General features: G+C 38.2%; 2 protein-coding genes across 2 annotated transcripts; one reads left to right on the forward strand and one right to left on the reverse strand.

Moving 5' to 3' along the window:
- The first annotated feature begins 6 nt into the window (after positions 1–6).
- Positions 7–4889, forward strand: DNAJC9 (DnaJ (Hsp40) homolog, subfamily C, member 9). The gene is made up of 6 exons (XM_010579897.1): positions 7–197; positions 302–442; positions 648–902; positions 1674–1757; positions 2544–2688; positions 4868–4889. The coding sequence occupies exons 1-5, from the start codon at positions 18–20 to the stop codon at positions 2661–2663; spliced, it is 780 nt and encodes a 259-aa protein (XP_010578199.1). The 5' UTR covers positions 7–17; the 3' UTR covers positions 2664–2688; positions 4868–4889.
- Positions 2680–19293, reverse strand: FAM149B1 (family with sequence similarity 149, member B1). Its single transcript, XM_010580002.1, has 15 exons — positions 19286–19293; positions 18892–18984; positions 18177–18309; positions 17038–17180; positions 16278–16397; positions 15508–15678; positions 13630–13817; positions 13237–13367; positions 12637–12690; positions 12064–12176; positions 11213–11419; positions 9277–9403; positions 8829–8954; positions 7756–7837; positions 2680–5917 (listed from the first exon to the last, which is right to left on the reverse strand). The coding sequence occupies exons 1-15, from the start codon at positions 19291–19293 to the stop codon at positions 5835–5837; spliced, it is 1779 nt and encodes a 592-aa protein (XP_010578304.1). The 3' UTR covers positions 2680–5834.
- Between the last annotated feature and the right edge of the window lie 288 nt (positions 19294–19581).

The raw sequence follows: 19581 nt of genomic DNA on the forward strand, positions 1-19581 counted from the left end.
GTCGCGGCGTTGGCGGGATGGGGCTGCTGGAGCAGTGCGAGGCCGCCTTCGGCTCCGCCGACCTCTACTGCGTCCTGGGCGTTCGCCGGGAGGCCTCGCCCGAGGAGATCCGCCGCGGCTACCGCCGCGCCTCCCTCCGCGTACACCCCGACCGCGTTGAGCCTGATGCCAAGGAGGAGGCGACGCGGCGGTTCCAGGTGAGCGCGGGAGGGTGGCGGCGGGCTCGCTCTGACTGACCGGCCGGCCGGCCCGCTTCCTGACTGACTGACCGACCGATCGGCCGGTCCCCGTGTCGCTGCAGATCCTAGGCAAGGCGTACGCCGTCCTGAGCGACGAGGAGCAGCGCGCCCTGTACGATGAGCAGGGCACGGTGGACGAGGAGGGTGAGGCGCTGAGGGATGAGTGGGACTGGCAGGAGTACTGGCGGCTGCTCTTCAAGAAGGTGAGAGCCGGGCCGCGGTCTGGGAAAGGGCTCACCTCGGCGGGGGCAAACCCTACGGGAAGGGGAAGCCTGCTGCTTCAGACTTGTCGCCGTGCCTCCCTTACGAGCTTTGTGTAGAACACTGGAGGGGGAGGGGGTTATGCTGTCTTTGAAACCCTGCTGGTGAATGAAGTGTAACTCAAGAAGCGTCACCTCTTTGCTTCAGATCACGGTAAAAGACATTGAAGACTTTGAAAAGAACTATAAAGGCTCAGAAGAAGAGGTAGCCGATGTCAAAGCAGCGTATATGGATTTTGAGGGTGACATGGACAGTATAATGCAGTCTGTGTTGTGTGCGGACTATACAGATGAGCCAAGAATACGGAAAATCATAGAAAAAGCCATTGAGTCTGGAGAAGTTCCACGCTACAAGAGCTTTGTAAAAGAGTCTAAGCAGAAAATGACCGCAAGAAAGAGGCGGGTAGGTTCTATCAATCAGAGACCACAGAAAGCATTATTTATGATAAGTTTTTAATCTCCCTTGGTAGAAAGAAATGAAACTGTTCCCGAGACAAATGTTTGCCACAGGATTGCTGGGTTACAGACCTTGCTCAGTATCTGATTTTCACATTTGGTCACCTGTGTTCTGTACCCCTGTCCTCCCTGAAATTGTTGTGAAAGGCTGTTGAGTTGTAATAGGCTGTTGCCTAGTACTACTTTCTTTTATATCATTGTTATACACAGTGGTTTATTACAGGTAACCATGTCCCTGCATTTATTTACAAAGCTATGAGTTGCTGGAGTTAAGAAGTATACATGGCAGAAATATATTATGCTTGCCTTTTGGCAAGTGTGAAATAAGATTCTGGACTAAATGGACTACTTTTCCAACCTGGGTTTTTTTGGACACTTTGTAGAATATGTTATATGCACATCACAGTAACCTTTCTCTAAGTTAAAGAAAATGTAATAGCTGTTAAGACAAAAAAAGCGTGCGTGGGGGGAACAGGGATGGGGGACAGGCATCACATTCAGCATGGTGAAGAAGCAAAAAACTGTTCCGCTCTACTAAATTGTGGAACCAGAATGGGCTTTCTTTGATTCCTCATTTGTGGCCAAACTTGGAAACTGTGTTTCCTTGCAGCTGTTTGTATACAGATGCAAAAAAAAAAAAAAAAGTGGTAACTACTAGAAGACTTTGTCAAATTATGTGCAAAATACTTCTTTTAAAAAAGGTGGTTTACTATTTTAGGCAGAAAAAGAAGCTAGAGAGGCAGAAAAGACTAAAGACGAACTGGGCCTTAGTGGAGAAGATGACTTGAAAGCACTGATTGAAGTAAGGCTTTTTTTAATCTGTTAAAGATAATTATGTTATTGGCTTATAATTCTGGTGTCCCTGAGCATCTTTGTGTTTTGGATCCTTGCAACTCTTCTGGGTTCCTGAGGTTAAAACCTGACCTTAATGTTAACTATCTATGTACTTTAATAGTCAGTGTATGGTATGGATTTTATTACCTGCGTCCTTTTAAAAATGTACAAAGTTATTCTAATATCCTTATTGCATACACAAAATATTTAACTTCTTGTTTTAGGCAGTAAGACAGGGAGTGTTAATGATTTTTTCTTTCTGAGGGATTCCACGAGGATGTAGAATTTGATAGGTCTTACTATTTTGCTTTTGTTTCTTTGGGATTGAGGAAAGAAACATACTGTTTACGTTCTGTTTTTCAGAGTGTTTTCTGTTTCTTCTTTCTTATCATCCAGTGGGCTTCCTAGAATGTTCATACTTTATCATTCCTTAAACTGTGATAGAGTTTTGGGTCTAAACTAGAAATTGTTTTGCTTTTCCTAGCCTTACATCATGAATTCTTATAGCCTCTCTTTACCTCTGTCTTGATACTTTAGGAAGTTGGGTATAGAGCCTAGAGTATACAAGTAGGCTTTTGCTTAACAGTACTATACTTTCTGTAGCTTGTATTCCCTGTTTAATACATTCCAAGACTTTATGTAGCTGTCTAACTGCAATAGAATATCTGTGTTGAGAAATATAAAAGTTTTGGGGTTGGTTTTGGGTTGGTTTTGGGTTGGTTTTTTGTTGTTTTTTTTTTTTTTCCTCCCCCAGAGCAGAAATAAAGATCGAAAAAAGGAAACGGATGACTTTTTGGCCCAACTGGAAGCAAAATATGGGAGTAATGCTAAAAAAGCAGGAAAGAAGACTTCAGCCAAGAAAGGAAAGAAATAAAGAACTGTATAGGCTGAAATATCAGGTATCACTTTGTATGGGAACATGCAGATTTAGGAGAATTTCAGAGTTTTTCTGGGCTACTGTTTTGGAGTGTGTGTGCATCAACTTGCTGTGACTGGGAGGTATGACACAGAACCATCATCAACAAGAAAGACAAAGCATTCTGGTGCTATTGTTTAAAATCCTTTGGGTGCTCTTCAGTTAAGATCAAACAGATTCTTGACTAAAAGTTTTGTTACAGTGAGGAAGCAGTGTGATGTTTGGGATGGCGGTGTGTTTATTAAACTTGTGTTGAAGCACCTTCCTTCCAAACAGCTAATTTGTATTGGTACAGCTGATGGTAAAATGATGTAATCCTACACCTTTGAGAGTCTTTAATGCCGATTCCTGTGGTTTCTGAGTTGGAAACCTTGTATTTTTTTGCTGTTCACACACTTCTTTTGTAACACACCTGCTGTTTTTGAAGGTCTTGCACTTCAGCCCAACAGGTGTTTTTCAGATATTCCAGTAGTTTTATAAAGATACTTTGGAAAATTGCAGACTTAATAAATGAAGAGTTCTTGCAGAATTCTGTGCTATGTTGCTTCTCCAGTCCTCTCTGTTTTCTAAGTAGCTGTTCAAAACAAACTGATCACGTTGACTCTTCTGACTGTTAAGTCAAGTAAATACTACATACTTCTATAGCAGCTGAAAATATGGCTATATTGTTAACTGTGGCATATGTGCTGGTGATGCTGCATTAGATGAAAGGGCCACCTAGTGTTCAGTCTTTGACTGTCTGTGGCACATGCCTTGGGAAGAATATGAGACTGCAGCATGTATATGACTATGCAGAAATTCTCTAACACACTGAGGTGAAGTAATAAACTTAAAAATCCACAGAACAGAGTTGGTCCTCTGTATTTCTAGGGTTTGTGATGTCACATGACAAGGAGTTCCAAAGCTTAGAAATGTATTGCATGTTATTTCAATAGCATCACCGTCAAGTCTGCTGTAGGATGGTAGTGATTAGCTACTTCATTGTATTTGTCAACACTTCTGTTATTTCAGAAGCAAATTGTTTCTGTAAGATGTGCAAATACTTTGAAGTTTTTTGCTTCAGCTGTTTTTAAACTATTTGACATAGTGTGCAAAGGTATAAATTTGAAGGGTAACTAGTTTTCAACTTACTATAGCTCAAAGGAATGAGCCTGGCTTTATCTTGTGGATCATTTTTCAAAGGCTTATGAGCCAGAGGGTGAACACTTACTTTTGAGTTGAAGGTCCTCATTGCCTCACTGATAGCATTCAGGAACTAACTATTTAATAGAGCTTCCTGGGGGGAAGCTAGAGGTAGACGGTAACTCTGTTCCCTTTTACTTGGCTACTTTCAAAAATTATCCTGATGCTGAGAGAGTACAGCATGTCCTTACGTTGCATAACATGTGGCCTGAACATTACTTTTACTGTACAAAATAGTTATCTAACAGCCAAGGAGAAGGCTCTGGTGTCAACCACTTGTACAGAAACCAAAAATTACCTTATGAGACTGCTTTCACTTTTTTAACACACTGACTACTCTAAGCTATAAAATAATACATTGTTTCTAGAAGTCTCTTCTAGTTTATTTGTATGTTTTTGTGAGCCTTATGCACTAGGGCTACAGAAAACTAATTTGGTCCCTGAGGAATGGCACTGATAGAAACGGGACGCTTATCTCCAGGTAGCTTGACATAACTAAATGACACACTGTACAATGTTCCAGTAGTCTTTAACTGTTAAGAGAAATTCTATTTTTGAAAGGGTTTAGTGAATAGAGGCCTCCCTTTAGCATCAATTTATCTCTATGCAAACTTAAGTAGATTGAGACAATAGCTGCTTTTACCCTCTAGAAATGCAAAGGAAAGTTAACCCAGTTACATTTGCACAATTCTGCTTTGGCTTCTTTTCCCTTCTTTTTGATTACAGCATGCTTGGATCAACTGGACTGGCATAACTTAGCTTGCATAACTCAGAGTGGGGAAATAGGGGAGCCACTTCATAAAGAATACTGACAAGTCTTTCCCATTATGAATTGTAATTTGGAAAACATTAATAAGGAAATTTAGGAAAAAGTGCTCTGTAATTGGATTATAAGGGAACAACTGGTTTTGTGTGGTATCCTAACGTTGTTAAAATACAGTAAGTGGTTATCCTCACCTTGTCTTTACACTTACTTGCAGTCTGGCACTTTCTGTTTGGGAGTAAGACTTTCAACTAATAGTTTATTCTGAGAAGCTTGTACTTCATGTTTTTGCTGTATTTGGAGCCACAAGGACAACTAGAGCTAATACCTCTGGTATGTTGTCACACAGTGCAGAACACATCTCCTAAAAGCTACATTGCATCTGTGGGTTGTGGAACTTCATGGTGGAGTACAGAAATCTTATGTAACTGCAGGTATTGTTAGAAAGGGAGACTAACCTATTCCATGAAATTACCATAAAATATCTCACCAGGAAAATAATGTACTTTCTTTGAATACTGTCTGGAATGACTTGTAGGAAGAGACTCCTTTTTGCCTCTTAAACCTTCTTCAGCCACCAAGGAAGAGGTATAAGTATATAATACAGGACAAGTCAGTGGTGTGCTACTGCTAAGTGGTCAATTCTGTTCATCTGGTTTGCTACCTTATTTTTACACAACTGTGTTAATATCTGCTGCATTTACTACAGGATTCATAACTTGTCTAAGTTGAGTTGTAGAAGCAGTATCATGTGCAGTGCTTGCTTCTGATAGCATAATATTGCTTTAAACATATAAATATAGTTTTAAAAAATTAAATTACTGCCACTGTGGAAGGCCTGATTAATCTTCTGTAGAGCTAATGAAAAAACCAGCAGGTTCTGCAGCACCTGCCTGTAACAACATGAACCAGTCACAAGCCAGTAATGGGAAAACAGCAATGACTGAGAATGTTTGCTAGATTTTCTAGGTGTTAGGCTTTACTGCCCACTGGAATATAACTTTTTTTACTAGTAGAAAATGGAATGTTTGAGTATACCCCTTCTAATCTTTGGCAGCTGCTTCTTAGACTTATAAAAATAACTATTCATGAAGAAGGGTGTTTGAAAACTCTCTGTAAACAATGTTGACGTTGCTGAGAATGAGAGGTGGTTCATGACTCTCTGGAGATGGATGGATACTTCTTCATGGCATGTCAGAACCCCTTTTGCTTTTTGTGACTGATCCACTTCGACTGTGGGGTTTCACAGAACCATGCAGCTGAAGACCTAATAAATAGAGATCATGTACAACTTTAAAAATTCTGGCAGGTATTAAAACTAAGTACCAAATAAATCTCCTTTAGCTTAAAACTAAAATGCTTTTTATTTTAATATGTGGCTATCAACTGCACTGTGTTTAACGTATGCATGTTTGAGACATGTGACTGGCCTTCCCAAAAGGGGCAAAGTTTGTGCTTTCATAGTTGCTGCATTGCAGGGAACTACTGTATTCCTCGATATTTCACAAAATATACATGTAGACATGAAGTCTACAAAGTTCTTCTGCTGATTTCAAATTTTTTTTTTTTTTTGTTAATACAGCGGTCATAAAACTCATCCTGCATTTAAAGATACTGGGGCTTTTTGGGGGGGGGGGAAGAGGAGAAGCAGATACTTATTTTTCAGTAGGAACCAATCGTTTCTTGTTTAAAACCAAGTTATTTCAGGTTAGTGCCTTTGTTAAACTCAAGCTACCTCTTGTACCACTTAGTGGTAGCAGGCCATTCAGTTATTAAACAAGCTGAAAGACCCCTCCTGACCCCTAATAATCACCCATGTGCTTGCTACCTTAACCGTTGCATCTTCCATTAACTTTTGCAGCTTCAGTCCTATCTTGTTAGTATATTTTTATGTGGGGAAATTCTGACAACTCCATAAGGAATCCCAAAACCCTGTGATGAAAGGAATCCAGTGTAACTTGTCTTGACAGACCCTAGTTTTCAGCAAGTGCATCCAATCCCCTCTCTGTGCCACCCTTTCCAGGTGGAGGTGATACTTAGCATCAATACAAAGTTAACAGGGAGTGCTCCAGGTCAACTCAGGTGAGAGCTATAAAGATGGCATTCAAAAAAGCTGTTCTAGGGCACAAAAGTTAACTTTTGCTCTACTGTAATCTCTGAACAAAATCCCTCCCAACTGATTAGACTAGACCTTGTGTGTGCCATGAGGTGAGAAACCTAAATCTCTGAAGGTAAAGTTGAAACAAGTAAGGTTAATTGGTTTCCTGTAACGCTTGTGTACACAAGTGTGCAACTTAGTCTTGTAGCTTCCTACTATTAAAAAAGAACCACAACCCTGGTTGTGACTACATAGCTATTTTGAAGCATATACTATTTTCTAAGTCTATTAACCATAAGCAATTTAAGGAGATGACTTTGCAGTGAAAGAAGCAAAACTGGAGGAAAGGGTATGCATGACATGCATAATAAAAATGCCTTCCTGCTGCCTTGGTACTTTGATCAATTAAAAATAAGTAATTTTAGCATAACCCAAAAGTAATTTCATCTAAGTAACACTACAAAGTTCATCCAGTTGTTACTAATTAAACAGTACAAGCATATATTGATTTTGGAGCATGCATGTGAGTTGTACTGGTACAGTTACTAGCTTTAAAATATATTTTGAGTTGATCTACTGCAAATCTAAGATCTAGTGCAGATCTAGTACAATCTCTTCCAGATACAGTGCAAGTAAGTTTCTTTTGGACATAATGCAATTTCTTTCAGTTGTATAGCTGAGCAGAAGAAAAATCCTTGGACAGAAAGTAGTTGTTGCTAGTTCCTGTTTAAATTGGCAACTCCTGTGCTTAACTTTGACATGAGGGGTATTGTGGCTGATTGCATTAAGTTTCCTTAAATGATGTTAAAATACTAAGTGGTAGTAAAAAAACCACACCCAAACATACTCTATATGCAAGTATGAAACTTGTATAATGGAAATTTTAAAACGTTAAATAGAACTTCGAAAAACCTCCTCAATGTAATTACCTACGTAGGCAATGCATCCTGGTCCCAAAAGCCTACCTCTTGCTTGATCTTATTAAATTCTATGACTGATCAGCATACCTGGACCTGCTGATCCTCTGCTTGTCCAAGATTGATTAGTATAATCAATAACAGTGCACGAACGGTGATGCTGTGGATCTGGCTGAAAAGACAGTTCAAGTTATTTATCTTTGCATGAAAAGAATTTTAAACATCAAGATTATAATACAGTTATAAACTACTGAAGCATGTATTACCTAATTTGTAATATGTTGTAATGGTCTAAGAGCTTTTATGAGTTTAAGGAGGGTTAAATCAACTTTAGGAGTAGAAAATATACTTCTATAACACTCTTATTTAGAGTGCCTTCACCTGGCCCAGTGATCATTCTCGCCACTTCTGAAAATTGTTCTGTTTCAAAACAGACTTTGCAAAGTTTGTACACTTGTAACTGCAAAGTCAAGGATGTTGAAATTATATACAGAAACCAAACAAGCAGCTATTTAAAAGCAATTGTTGAAATTACAGCATTTAAAGCTTAGCTAAAAATACTTGTTTGATAGGACAAGATATTGGTTTCATGTTTCAATAAATTAAACCAAGAGTATTTGATACTGAAACAGACTGGACATTAATAGTACAGCAAACTTGTGCAAGAAAGCAATGAAGACTATCCTGCCCTTGTGCTTCTGAATACAGCTGCAGAAATGACTTCTTAATGTCTATACCAAACTTTAAAGCATCCTCTCCTACCCCACAGTTCTTAAGCCTTCACAGAAGATGCTAGATTACCAGTGCAGATGATAGTTCAAATGTTATACCTAGAGTAACACTTAGCTTTTCCCCCAAGCATCTCAAACTTGGGAGTCTTCAAGAAAAGTGTAGTACTACCAGCTGCTTATAGGGAGGCTGTGGGGAGTGTAGCAAGATCGCTATCTGTGAACAACTGACTTGCCCCATTTGTTTCAGAAGTGCCAAGCAATGATGTTTCTACTAACCTGTGGGTATTTAATCAAATGGCAAACTTGATGAACCCCCTGGTACCAATCACCTATCTATGACATCTAGTTCTAGAGTAATGTTTACTTATGTTAATTGTCAAAGCACACTATTGAGTAACTAAGGATGATTTGGTATAATTTGCCATGCTTTACCAAGAATGCGTTGGTTGTGTTAGGCCTGGAGAAATGATCAGGTAAGAAAAGCCGCTCCTGTAGCTGCTGGTGGGTATCTTCATGTGTTGTTACACTGTGAGCTCGACTTGAGTTCCCTCGAGATTTCTGCATTGAAGAATAACAGTTATGACTACTTCTTATTGCAGCAGTACATTTAAAGTAATTAGCCTAGGAATTAAAGCTAATTTTCCAAGTCAATCGTTCTATATCTAGTTATGGGGAGGAAGAAAATTCTGGCATTAATTGGAATTAAAGCATTCAACTATAGGGGATACTGGTAGTCAAAGTTGATATGGCATTTTTTGTGCGTCTCTTTCAGTTGCTACCACTTACAAGATGACAAACAAATTGGAACTCTCGGGTTAGGTAATTTGATCAGCAGCGACTACAATTTTAGGCTATCCAATATTAAAATTGTGCCTATTACCGTTTGCCTTTGGGATCCTGCAGTGCTTGTGTGCTCTGCCGTGTTGGTGGTAGTAATAGGTGGTAGGAGATTATTTCGGCTTAGTGGCAGTGGGGAGGGCGAGGTCAGCTGCTCATGTGCAGTCAGACTGAAATGCACCAAAAGAACAGAAAAAACAAAGTTTATATGTTTGACATTGTATAAACATACAAAGTTGTCAGTTTGGCATTAGGTAGACAAACAATGTTAAAACTAAAAGCAATAGTTGCAGAATTTTGCTACAAGATGGTGGTGTTAAGGCGATTAGAGATATGACTTAAAAGGAGTTCTGCAGCAGGTGAAGTTTGGTAGAAATCTTTTTCATCTATTAACAGGAACTTCTAGTTTTCAGAACGTTTAATATTAAGCATGTAGGCAAAGCAAGTCTGAGAATGAGTACCCCAGCAGAAATCCTGGTAATGGGTGTATGTAAAAACTAGTTGTGATTGAAAAGCACCTCATTTGGTGCATTTTGAAGAAGTATGCTGTGCAGCTGGTACTGCAGAATAAAGGTGCATATATATAAAGGCGTCTTTATGGACAGTTACCATACAATGGTAGAATCTTGTCTGCCCGTTCCCAGACATAGCATTATTTTCTGTTCTTTGTTCATAACCTTTAGGATGAAGTACTGCTTACTGCTAACTTCAGCCTAGCAGTTGAAGATAAACAGCAAGCCTAGAAAACAGCAGTGGGCCATATTTTAAGCAGAGCAACTAAAAAAGCTACATAACGCAAATGCATACTGTAGCTCTTTTACATAATACAACTGTCAAATAAAATGTCTTGGAGGCAAAACAAGGCTTCTACTTTCTCCATATTTTGTTTGAGTATTTGAAGGAACAGGTGCAAGGTGCTTTTAGAAGCCTTTTAAAATGAGCTAAACCAATCTAATTGCACAAAATACAAAATTAATTAAGCATTAGTCATAGAAGGAATGTAAAAGGAAAAGTATTCTGTTTTCTAGGTAGAGCCTTTTCACATGAAAGGTGTCTGTATATTACTATATGTTTGAAAAGTACTAGAATGAGCAAGAGGCCTTAGCTCTATACATGTTCTGGAGTTGACTGAAGGAAGGATGTTCTGTAAGAATACTTTAGAAAAGCTTCAAACTATAATCAGCATTTTAAAAAAGACTTTCCTAGTGCTCTCTATGTACATTTAAACATAAATGGTAATAAAGGGGAGATGTTAACAATTGTAAAATTGATCAAAGCCTGAAGAAAGGGATCAGAAGCATAAAATACTGGAAGGGACAAGGAACAAGTCTCTAACTAGTACATGACAAAAAACCAACAGGCTAGAGTTTATAGTTAAACTGCAAACCTAAAAGGAAACCATGTCAATTTACAATACATGGAATATACAAGTATATGAAACCCTGCATTGTTTCCTAATACCCTGTGGTCCCTGTAAATGACTACATTCAGTCAGATCATTATGCCAAACAAAAATAAGATATTCTAGATGTGATTCTGCATTCACTGAGTTCATTAAGAGTCCTTTGGTCAGTCATAACCTATGTAAAAGGAGCACCTTCTTTATACCCCAGTCTGGGCTAGGATAGCAACAGGCAGTTTGACCTCCAAAAACTGTAGACTTTTAAGTTAATCTTGGAAATAGGCTATAGAAAAAGAAAGCTGATGTCAAGAAAGAGATGGTTGTATTTGCTGGACAGACTGAGGTCTATAGTTTGTGTGCAAAAGTACCTAATTATGTAAGTGATTCATTGAATCACACTTCATAGCATAGCAAACATCAACTTTAGCAACTCTGCTTTCTCAGGTGAGATTGTGTTTTAACAGGCAGATAATTTCTTCAATAATTCATGTTCTTTCTGTTCAACTGAATGCTTTTTGTATAAGCTGGGTTCTCTAAATATGGTAACTTGTAGGGAGAAACTGGTTTTGAAACATACAGTCGAGTTCCCCTGAAGACATCGTCCACAGACCCTGGGGTCCCAGTACGAGAGTGGCTTGTGTTGATGGGATGCAGGGTACGTGGTGGTGGGTTTCGCCTTCTTGTGGAATGCGATAGGGATGATGTGCTGAGCTCTAGAGGACGATTTGGCCACACTCTGTTAGAGAGGATGGAACTGGAGCCTGGCCGTTTGTCATCCACATCCCTAACAAAAGAATTACAAAACCAAATGAGATATGGTCAACATGGCAGATAACTATCCTGTTACCACAGTACTCATCTATCTACATCTGACATGAATAATATTATGTATGGATAGGGATAACTTGTTTTCATTTTTTTACATAACTATATAAAGTAATTTACAGCAAAATTAGAAAAGAATAGGGGATGGAGAAGAAAAAAGAAGGCTTTTTTTTTAATTGAACTATGAACTTTCTGATTGAAGATTCCAGTATAAAAGTAAAAATTAATCATAGAATGGATTAAAAAAACAACATACTGTAACCAACAGTTTTCACACCCATAGCCTAGATCTAACAAAAGTCCTCTTCTAGGAACTGAGCAAATCAGTTTCTCCATCCCATTCTGAGCTTCATCTCTTTTCAGAATGTCAGTGCCAACAGTAATGCCACAGCCACTCACTAAGTGGTAAGCCAGCACCAATCAAACAGAAAACCTGTAATAGCAGTATACTGTTTCATACAGTACAAACAAATAAACAAACAAGCAGTAAAATAATTGAGAATTGCTTTGTCCAGTGTAGAAAATTATCTCACAATATTTTGGGTTGGATCCCTCTCACTGCGAGAGTGCTCTGCTCTAAAACAGACAAGCCATAGTTCTTACAGTATTTTCTCTGTTACAGGCAGATTCCTTTGCTGTAACTGGATCCCGTGTATCACCATCAAGCTATTTAGATTACGCTGAGAGCCAGTACTTGACCCTTGAGAGAGATTTACCTGAAAGTTTAAAAAATAAATAAGTAAATTACTGTTTGGCAGTGACGTGTACACATATTTACACATTCTGATCTTGTAAGTAATTTTGGAGGAAACATTAATTTCTTCTATGATATCCAGGTGTATACTCAGTTATATTATTTCTCCATCTAAGATAGGCATCTTAGTATTCCATTTTTCTTGCAAATGGTAGTGCTTAGAAAATGTTTCCTACCATGCTATGTCATACTTAGTATTTTCCAACTGAGCTTCTCATTTGCATGACAGGATCTTCCAACAATGGCTATAATCAGAAGCTTTACAAAACTGATCTTCAGTGTATGTTGGCATTTTATGTCAAGAACAGAACTGCAAACTCCTTTCCTGGAATACAGACTGATCTGGAAAAACATTGAATTCCACCCACCGTAACGACAGCAAATAGAAAATACCAGAGTTTTAATCTCTCCAGCATACATACTTGAGGTGTTTTTCTCCTCTTTTTGCTTTTGCGGCCACATCTGGGTTTTGGGCACTACACATAGAGTAAGGGGAACATGAGGAAGAGGCAGGGGTAGAAATAAAGGAGAAAGAAATAAAAATAAATAAGAAGGAAAGAGTTGAATTAAAATGGAATAAACAGATAATGCTTTGGTGCTTACCACTCTAGGAGTGGATTACACAGTCAACTTCAGTGTCTGAGAAAAGAAAACTGTTTTACAACTGTGCTGAGATTTGTCCTCTATTGCCTGATGACTTAGCTATAGGTAAGCTAGTGAGAATAGGATCTCACAATTTAGTTTAAATGTTATTGAAATGTAGAAAGAACTACATCATTAACAAACAATAACCACGTGGTTGTCCAATACATATATAAAATATTAATTTTAAAGAGAAAAGTAGGAATTAAAACTTGCAACTGAGGAATAACAGAACTTAAGTGTTAGAAAGGACAGTCAGCATTCATACAAAATCCAAACTAGTTACGTATCTAAACAGGCCCCTGATGTACTGATATGTTTGCTTAAGTAGCACTGTATTGATTTGTCCCTATGCAAACCAGCTGGCTAAAAATACTTACCAGGTTTGATGTCACTGAGGGCATTTTAGTTTGTGGCATACGAGGTAACAATGCTGGCAGAGGATCAAACTGCAAAGGGCTTCCAGCATCTGCTCTGATTGTTTCTACTGTTACGATATTTTTCTCATCATCTATGCAAAGCAGGAGAGAATTCCTGTAAATACAGACTGTTGGCATTGCTAGTTGTGGACAGTGCTATTAATCCAAATTTTTTAAAGAGAGTCCTCTTAGATGCTAAGCTCTACTAAGTCTTCTGAAGGCATGTCTCACACTTAACAAAATAACCTTCCCCACCCCAAAGAGATTATTCCCAAATACATCTCTCTCTTGTTGCATCCTTGCAAAATTAACTGAAATCCCCTTTTGAATCTGCAGTTTAACTGTGATCCTTACCAGAGGCTGACCCTTCCCAGTGTCTGCAGATTAATTCTTCCATGCAGCCTAGGACTTCACTCCACACGTCATCAAACACAAATGTCAGCACAGAATCCTTCATGCAGGAAGATGGAGAAATAGGAGGAAACCCCAATTTCCATCTACCAGAGGACAGTCCCATTTTCCTCTCATGCAACTCCTCCTCGCTGTAAAAATGTAAGCATTACTTGTACCACAAACATTTTCTTTGTCTACTATATTTTGTTGCATTTATTTAATAGGATTAAAACATCAGCTAAGGCTGCATTTCTGTTCTGTTTTCTCTTAAACTGAAATAGGTCAAGGCAGCTAACCGAACAGCTTGAAGACATTACTTCAGGAGAAGTTCTGTATTTATCACACAATAATTTTTTTCTGAGAGCTGATAGTTTAATAAACACCAATATCAAATAACAGTCTAATACTGAAAGAAGCAAGCTTCTGTACATTGGGCACTTGAACTTTTATTTCTTCCAGTATCTACCACTGACCTAAATGCAAAATGACTGAGACAATCACGTTATTACTGCACACCTTGGCTTCCCTGTACAGAATGACTATAAATGATACTTCATGAATAACAAGTAATTTACCAAGGAGATCAAAGTTCCATTTAAAAATAAATATTAATAGTTACAGTGATATTTGTTCATCACATTGTTAGACTCCATATCTAATGTCACTGCAGAATTCTGAAGACAAGAGGAAGGAATGTTACTACTCATGACTGTTTAATGCCACTCTCAGCCTGCTGCTCTAACAGCCAGGAGGTGTTCAGGGCACAGGCTTAATTCAGTTTTAGACACTTAGATGTACTCAGTGAGAGGGGAGAAAAACTGTAATTCACAGCAGCAAGTGGCCTTTGCTGCAGACTCTTCCACAATGCAAGAGGTATTCTGAAGTGTGAAACCTGGAAGACAACTGCTGAAAAAAGTTTATGTTCATCTGCCAAAAGAAATGTTACAGAAGGGACAAAATAACACTGATACAAGAACATTTATTATGGCTTTCATATCTGCTCCCTGAATTAGTACTTAACATCAAAAAGCTACAAACCTTGGAAAAAAGGAGATACCACTAGAAAAAGCTATAATACTTCTACCATTATTTTACAGAGACAGCAATACTGTTTGCTGCAGCAACGTCTCTCTGGCCCGGTCAAAGCAAGCCACCTATCAATTTGAATCTCATGGTCCATGCAGCTAAGTGGCTTTATTTATTAAAACCAGTTGAGTAGTTAGCAACTGATAGCACCATCCAGAGTCCTTACCCAGGCCATATGTTCATATTGTTGGGTTGAATAAAGTAAAGGGGAAAAAGGATCCTCTTTATGCCACCTTTAATCCTTTCTTCTTAAGATAAAAATAGCAGTAATTATTTCTTGCCAAGCATCAAATCCACTTTTAATAATTAAATTACCACTGAAAATCTGGAAAGGTACAATTCCACCCAAAATGCTAGTACAAAATGAAAGCAGCACACTGCTGGTGCATAACAAACAACAATGAATTTGACTTAATATAAAAAATAAATGGCATTTAAACAAGTTTTATTAAATGCCAATACATAGCAGGCTCTTAGTTATGACGGAATGAACTATTTAAACCAGGCACAAAAATGGCTAGTATGAAAAATTACAGAAATTTGAGAAAAATAATTTAGCAAAATAAATTGTTCTAGGAAATGGATTGGGAGAATTCGCAGTGCCCTAGCAACCTCAGGCCTTTGAAAGTTCTCTAGAGGAAATATATAAAAAAAATAAATTCATCAAATACTTTATCAAAACCAAATATATATGTCAACAGCAGGAATTCCAGGATACTGTTACTAGTTGCTATCTTAATATTCAATACCTACACATCTCTGCGGTCAAATGCTAAATATTCCTCCATTACGCCTTCAGAGACAATTACTCCATCTTCACCTTCTTCGCTCTCTGGAGAACACAAGGTCGGAGACTTGGAACGGTCAGCCTTTTTGTGAACGGGAGTAACAGAAAGAGGTACCTTCTTGCCAAAAACACTAAATCTGAACAGGTGACAGTTTTCAGAAAGCAGAAATGAAAATAAGTTGTTACTCCACTTCAAATAGCAGTATTTGGTGAACTGAGAGACAACATGGTAGTTAAGGCCAAGCAGCAGGGAGGCCAACAAATTACAGGTTACAGTAAAAACTCTTTTTAGTTTGGATATTTTTAATTCTTGCTAAGGAACTTGAAACTTCAGAAAAAAAATCAAAGCTAATTAAAAAAACATTCTAAAACATTAAATGATAAAAGTAGTACTAATGTAGTGCTTTGTATTAAGTTCTACACAAATTTAATAATTATTAACAATAAACCCAGCTGCAATACATACATATTCTTAAGAAGTCAGCAGCAGCAAAGGTATTTCTGTTTACTGACCAGTTTACTGTAGTTAGCAATAAGCCCAGCTATGTAGTGTTGCTATTCTGAATGTGCTACTACTAGTTAAAAAAGGGGGAAAAAAAAAAGTGTGCTGTGTTCAAAACTCAGCCTAACAGAAAGGAGTTAGGCTTCACATTTTAAGAAGCCTATCACTGCAGTCCACTGAGAACAAAATTACCTTCCCACCTTGGTACGGTCTGGGTTAACCGCTGGTACTTACTCATTAGAATCTTTTTCTTGTGGTGAACTTGCATCTGAGGAACCTAAACTGCCAGAAGGTGAGCCTGAATACCATCCATACCCTTCATCTGTGGGGATCACTATCTGCTTCCCCACAACCCTGCCATGGCAAAAGCAAAGGATAAATAAATCAGAAAATGTTGAAAGTAGGATTATTGAAGTGTGTAAGAACACACAGCAGCAAATCCTATAAATTCTGTTAAGGAAGCTATGCAGTTTTCTTGGTGATAGTTAAACGTGCTTGCAGGAGTTTTCCCCAGTACAGATTGCTTTGAGTCAGGTAAATACATTAGGAAAATTTTGCTGGGTTTTTTTATGCTCTGCTAACTGTAAGACTTTTGAATATGGACAAAACTGTTCAAGTACACATAATGAAGATTTAAAATTTAAGTTTACAGATGGCCATAAGGACTGCTCAACTAGGGTAGGAGGATTTTTAAATTATTTTAAGCACATGGCTTTTAGCTACACCATACATCTTTTCTAAGAGAATTTTGATATGTTAAGGCCAAGTCAGTTGCAAATAGCAATAATCCTCTGGCAAGGAACCAAATGTGAGATGGCAAAATGTTTATTAATGACAATGGCAGGCAGGCTACCAGAGCAATGTTTTTATCTCTGTCTACTATATAATTGCATAAAACCACCCTGCTACTATCATTGTTTTAAAAGCAACTGTTTCCATCCCTACCCTTTTATAACTCTGTGATGGTACTAGCATTAGTTGATTAACAAAATACCTGAGATGAAGAAAGTTGGATGTCCACTGGTGGCATTCTTCCCGCAGTCCCTCAACATGCACATTTTCTTTCTGCTCATAGAGAAGCTCATCAATTTGTCTGAACATTTGCTGAACTTGTTGTGTGGCAGCTTTATCAAATTCCTAGAAAGGAAAGTTATCCAATCAATACCTAGTGAATAGCATTCGGAGGGTTTTTTTAATTGAATTTTTTTATAATTGAAAAAGACAACTATTTGTTTAAAGCTTAGCGGGGACTGATTTAAACAGTTCTATTTCTTTTGCACAGAAAGACGTTAACTTTAAATAACTTCCCCCCGGAGATGACACAGACTGCTGTTAAGACTGATGGTAGCTATGTAAAAAGCTTACATTGACACAACAGAAAAACTGTTAAAACATTTTGAAATATCTGTATTATTATATTAAGTTAAAGACATAGTACTTTACATCAAAGAAATCAGAACAGGAGGGATAAAATTCAGTGACATTTTAATGAAATGGAAAATTTGTTGCCTGCAACGTCCACAGACAACAGCAAAACAAAAAGCAATGCAGACCGGTGTGAAACACTGTGAAAGTGAAGGATGCTCAGGACCTTTGTTACCTGTTCTCGTGTAGCTAGAAAATGGGGTCAGTTCTTGGGTAATGTAAATGTAAACAGTTCCACCTCGCCTCACAGAAAGCAACAGCATGCTTTGTTTTGGTAGACGGAGAATAAAACAAGTATTTCTAAATGAAAATAATGTTTTAGGGGCTTACCATATTTTGAGAAACACGTAAGTATGCAGAAGTTAGATAAACTCACACCAAGTGTCTGAAAGTCATCCGCTCATGTTTGGGATTCCACAATAACAGCATTTATTATGTTGTATAGACACACTTAGGCATTAAATGATTTGGATTTCCAAAGTTTTAGATGGGGATGCAGAATATTTATTGAATAATATGAGCCTAATATGTTTTGATCTGAGAGAAAGATGGCAAAGAGGTAAAAAAGATGTTCTGTATATAACTACTGTTATGATTTATTGACAGATCCAATCCTCATTTTTATCCTGAAATATATTTGCAATGGTATTTCAAATGTCCTTCTACTCACTGTGCTACATTTAGTTTGGATGATTACATGCTACTCACATCATAGCCCCAAGAGAAGACTGAGCTGTCTTCAGTGGAGGTGTTGGCGTAACTCTGACTAGGAGACCATGAATTCCCATGATCAGCTGGAGTAACAGAAGGGTGATCTGATTCCTTCCAGATTTCAGACTCCCTGAAGCGCACATGTTGAGGAAAAAAAGGAAGCAAAAAACCCCAACAATACACAATGACAAATAAAGTGGGTAAGTAAACTTTTCTTTCTGTACAGAAAAGCATAGATCTATCAGAAGAGGTCTTAGCTATTATAAGAGTGTTCATAGAGTAAATATTTACTTCAGAGGCACTTAAGCAGAAGCCATAGTACACAAGTAATTGTAACAACTGTAACTCCTAATAATCTCAATGACAAAAGAAGTCTAGAGGTCAAGCAAAACGCAGATTTTCTAAAAATTATCTCAGTTAAACTGCAGACTATTTCTAGTCCCGGTTCTACACCACTCGGGAATTATTTTTATCTTTTCTCCTCTTGTTTCTACCTTAAAATTAGATGACCTGGGCTATTTGTGAGCTGGGAACAGAACACAGCTACACACTTTTTATTATTTCCAGAATAGGAGGGACATGTTCTGCACTGATACAGACCTGAGGTAAAGCCTAAGCCTACCAACTGCATCACTTCTGTAAAGGTAACGCAAAGGTGCCTGCGTTTGCCATTGTCTCCAGACAAAGATTCATTTTATGTGATGACAAGTACCTTGAGATCTGGCCATCCTTTTCAGTCGCAGGTGTGGCTGGGCACACCTCAGGCAGTGGATGATGCCGCAAGGCATGTTTTGGGAGTCCTTGTCTAAAACAAGAAGTTGGAACTTGACATTACTTACAAGAATAAACATCTACAGAGCTCCCAAGTTTTACAGGTTGGGGGTTTTTTTCTGCTTTTCAAGGAATGCACTAATTTGCATACCAAAGCTCATTTATTATTACTAAGAAGGCTAATTCTTGTTACCAAAGCTTTAGAATTAAGGTATCAGAACTAACTCTAGGCTAAACATGGACTTAAAGGTCTTTGCTTAGAAATCAGTATCTTCCTTTAAAAGTAAAATGTTGTTGCAAATTGATCTACAGCTCTGTAAAAGCAGGTACAGTACGATGTCATTACCCCTGTAGGAGACTTACAATCAAACAGAACAAGAGCAGCCACCAAACTGCACAGGCAAGTTAGGAGAAATAGCATTCTCTGTTTTTTGTTTTGTCAAAATGTCAAGGAAAGAGGGACAAGAAAAGTCGCGGTAGTTGGAGAGTGAGCAAGTGAGCGATCCGTGCAAGAACAAAAAGCAGCTAACTACCAAAACCTACGTGTATTCGTTTAAACCTCTCGCCTCCCGCCTCTCCCCCCCCCCCCAAAAAAAAAAAAGCCCCAGCAACAAATCACCCATCCTTCCCC

Source organism: Haliaeetus leucocephalus, unplaced genomic scaffold, assembly GCF_000737465.1.
Source record: "Haliaeetus leucocephalus isolate CR32 unplaced genomic scaffold, Haliaeetus_leucocephalus-4.0 Scaffold687, whole genome shotgun sequence".
Taxonomy (NCBI): Eukaryota; Metazoa; Chordata; class Aves; order Accipitriformes; family Accipitridae; genus Haliaeetus; species Haliaeetus leucocephalus.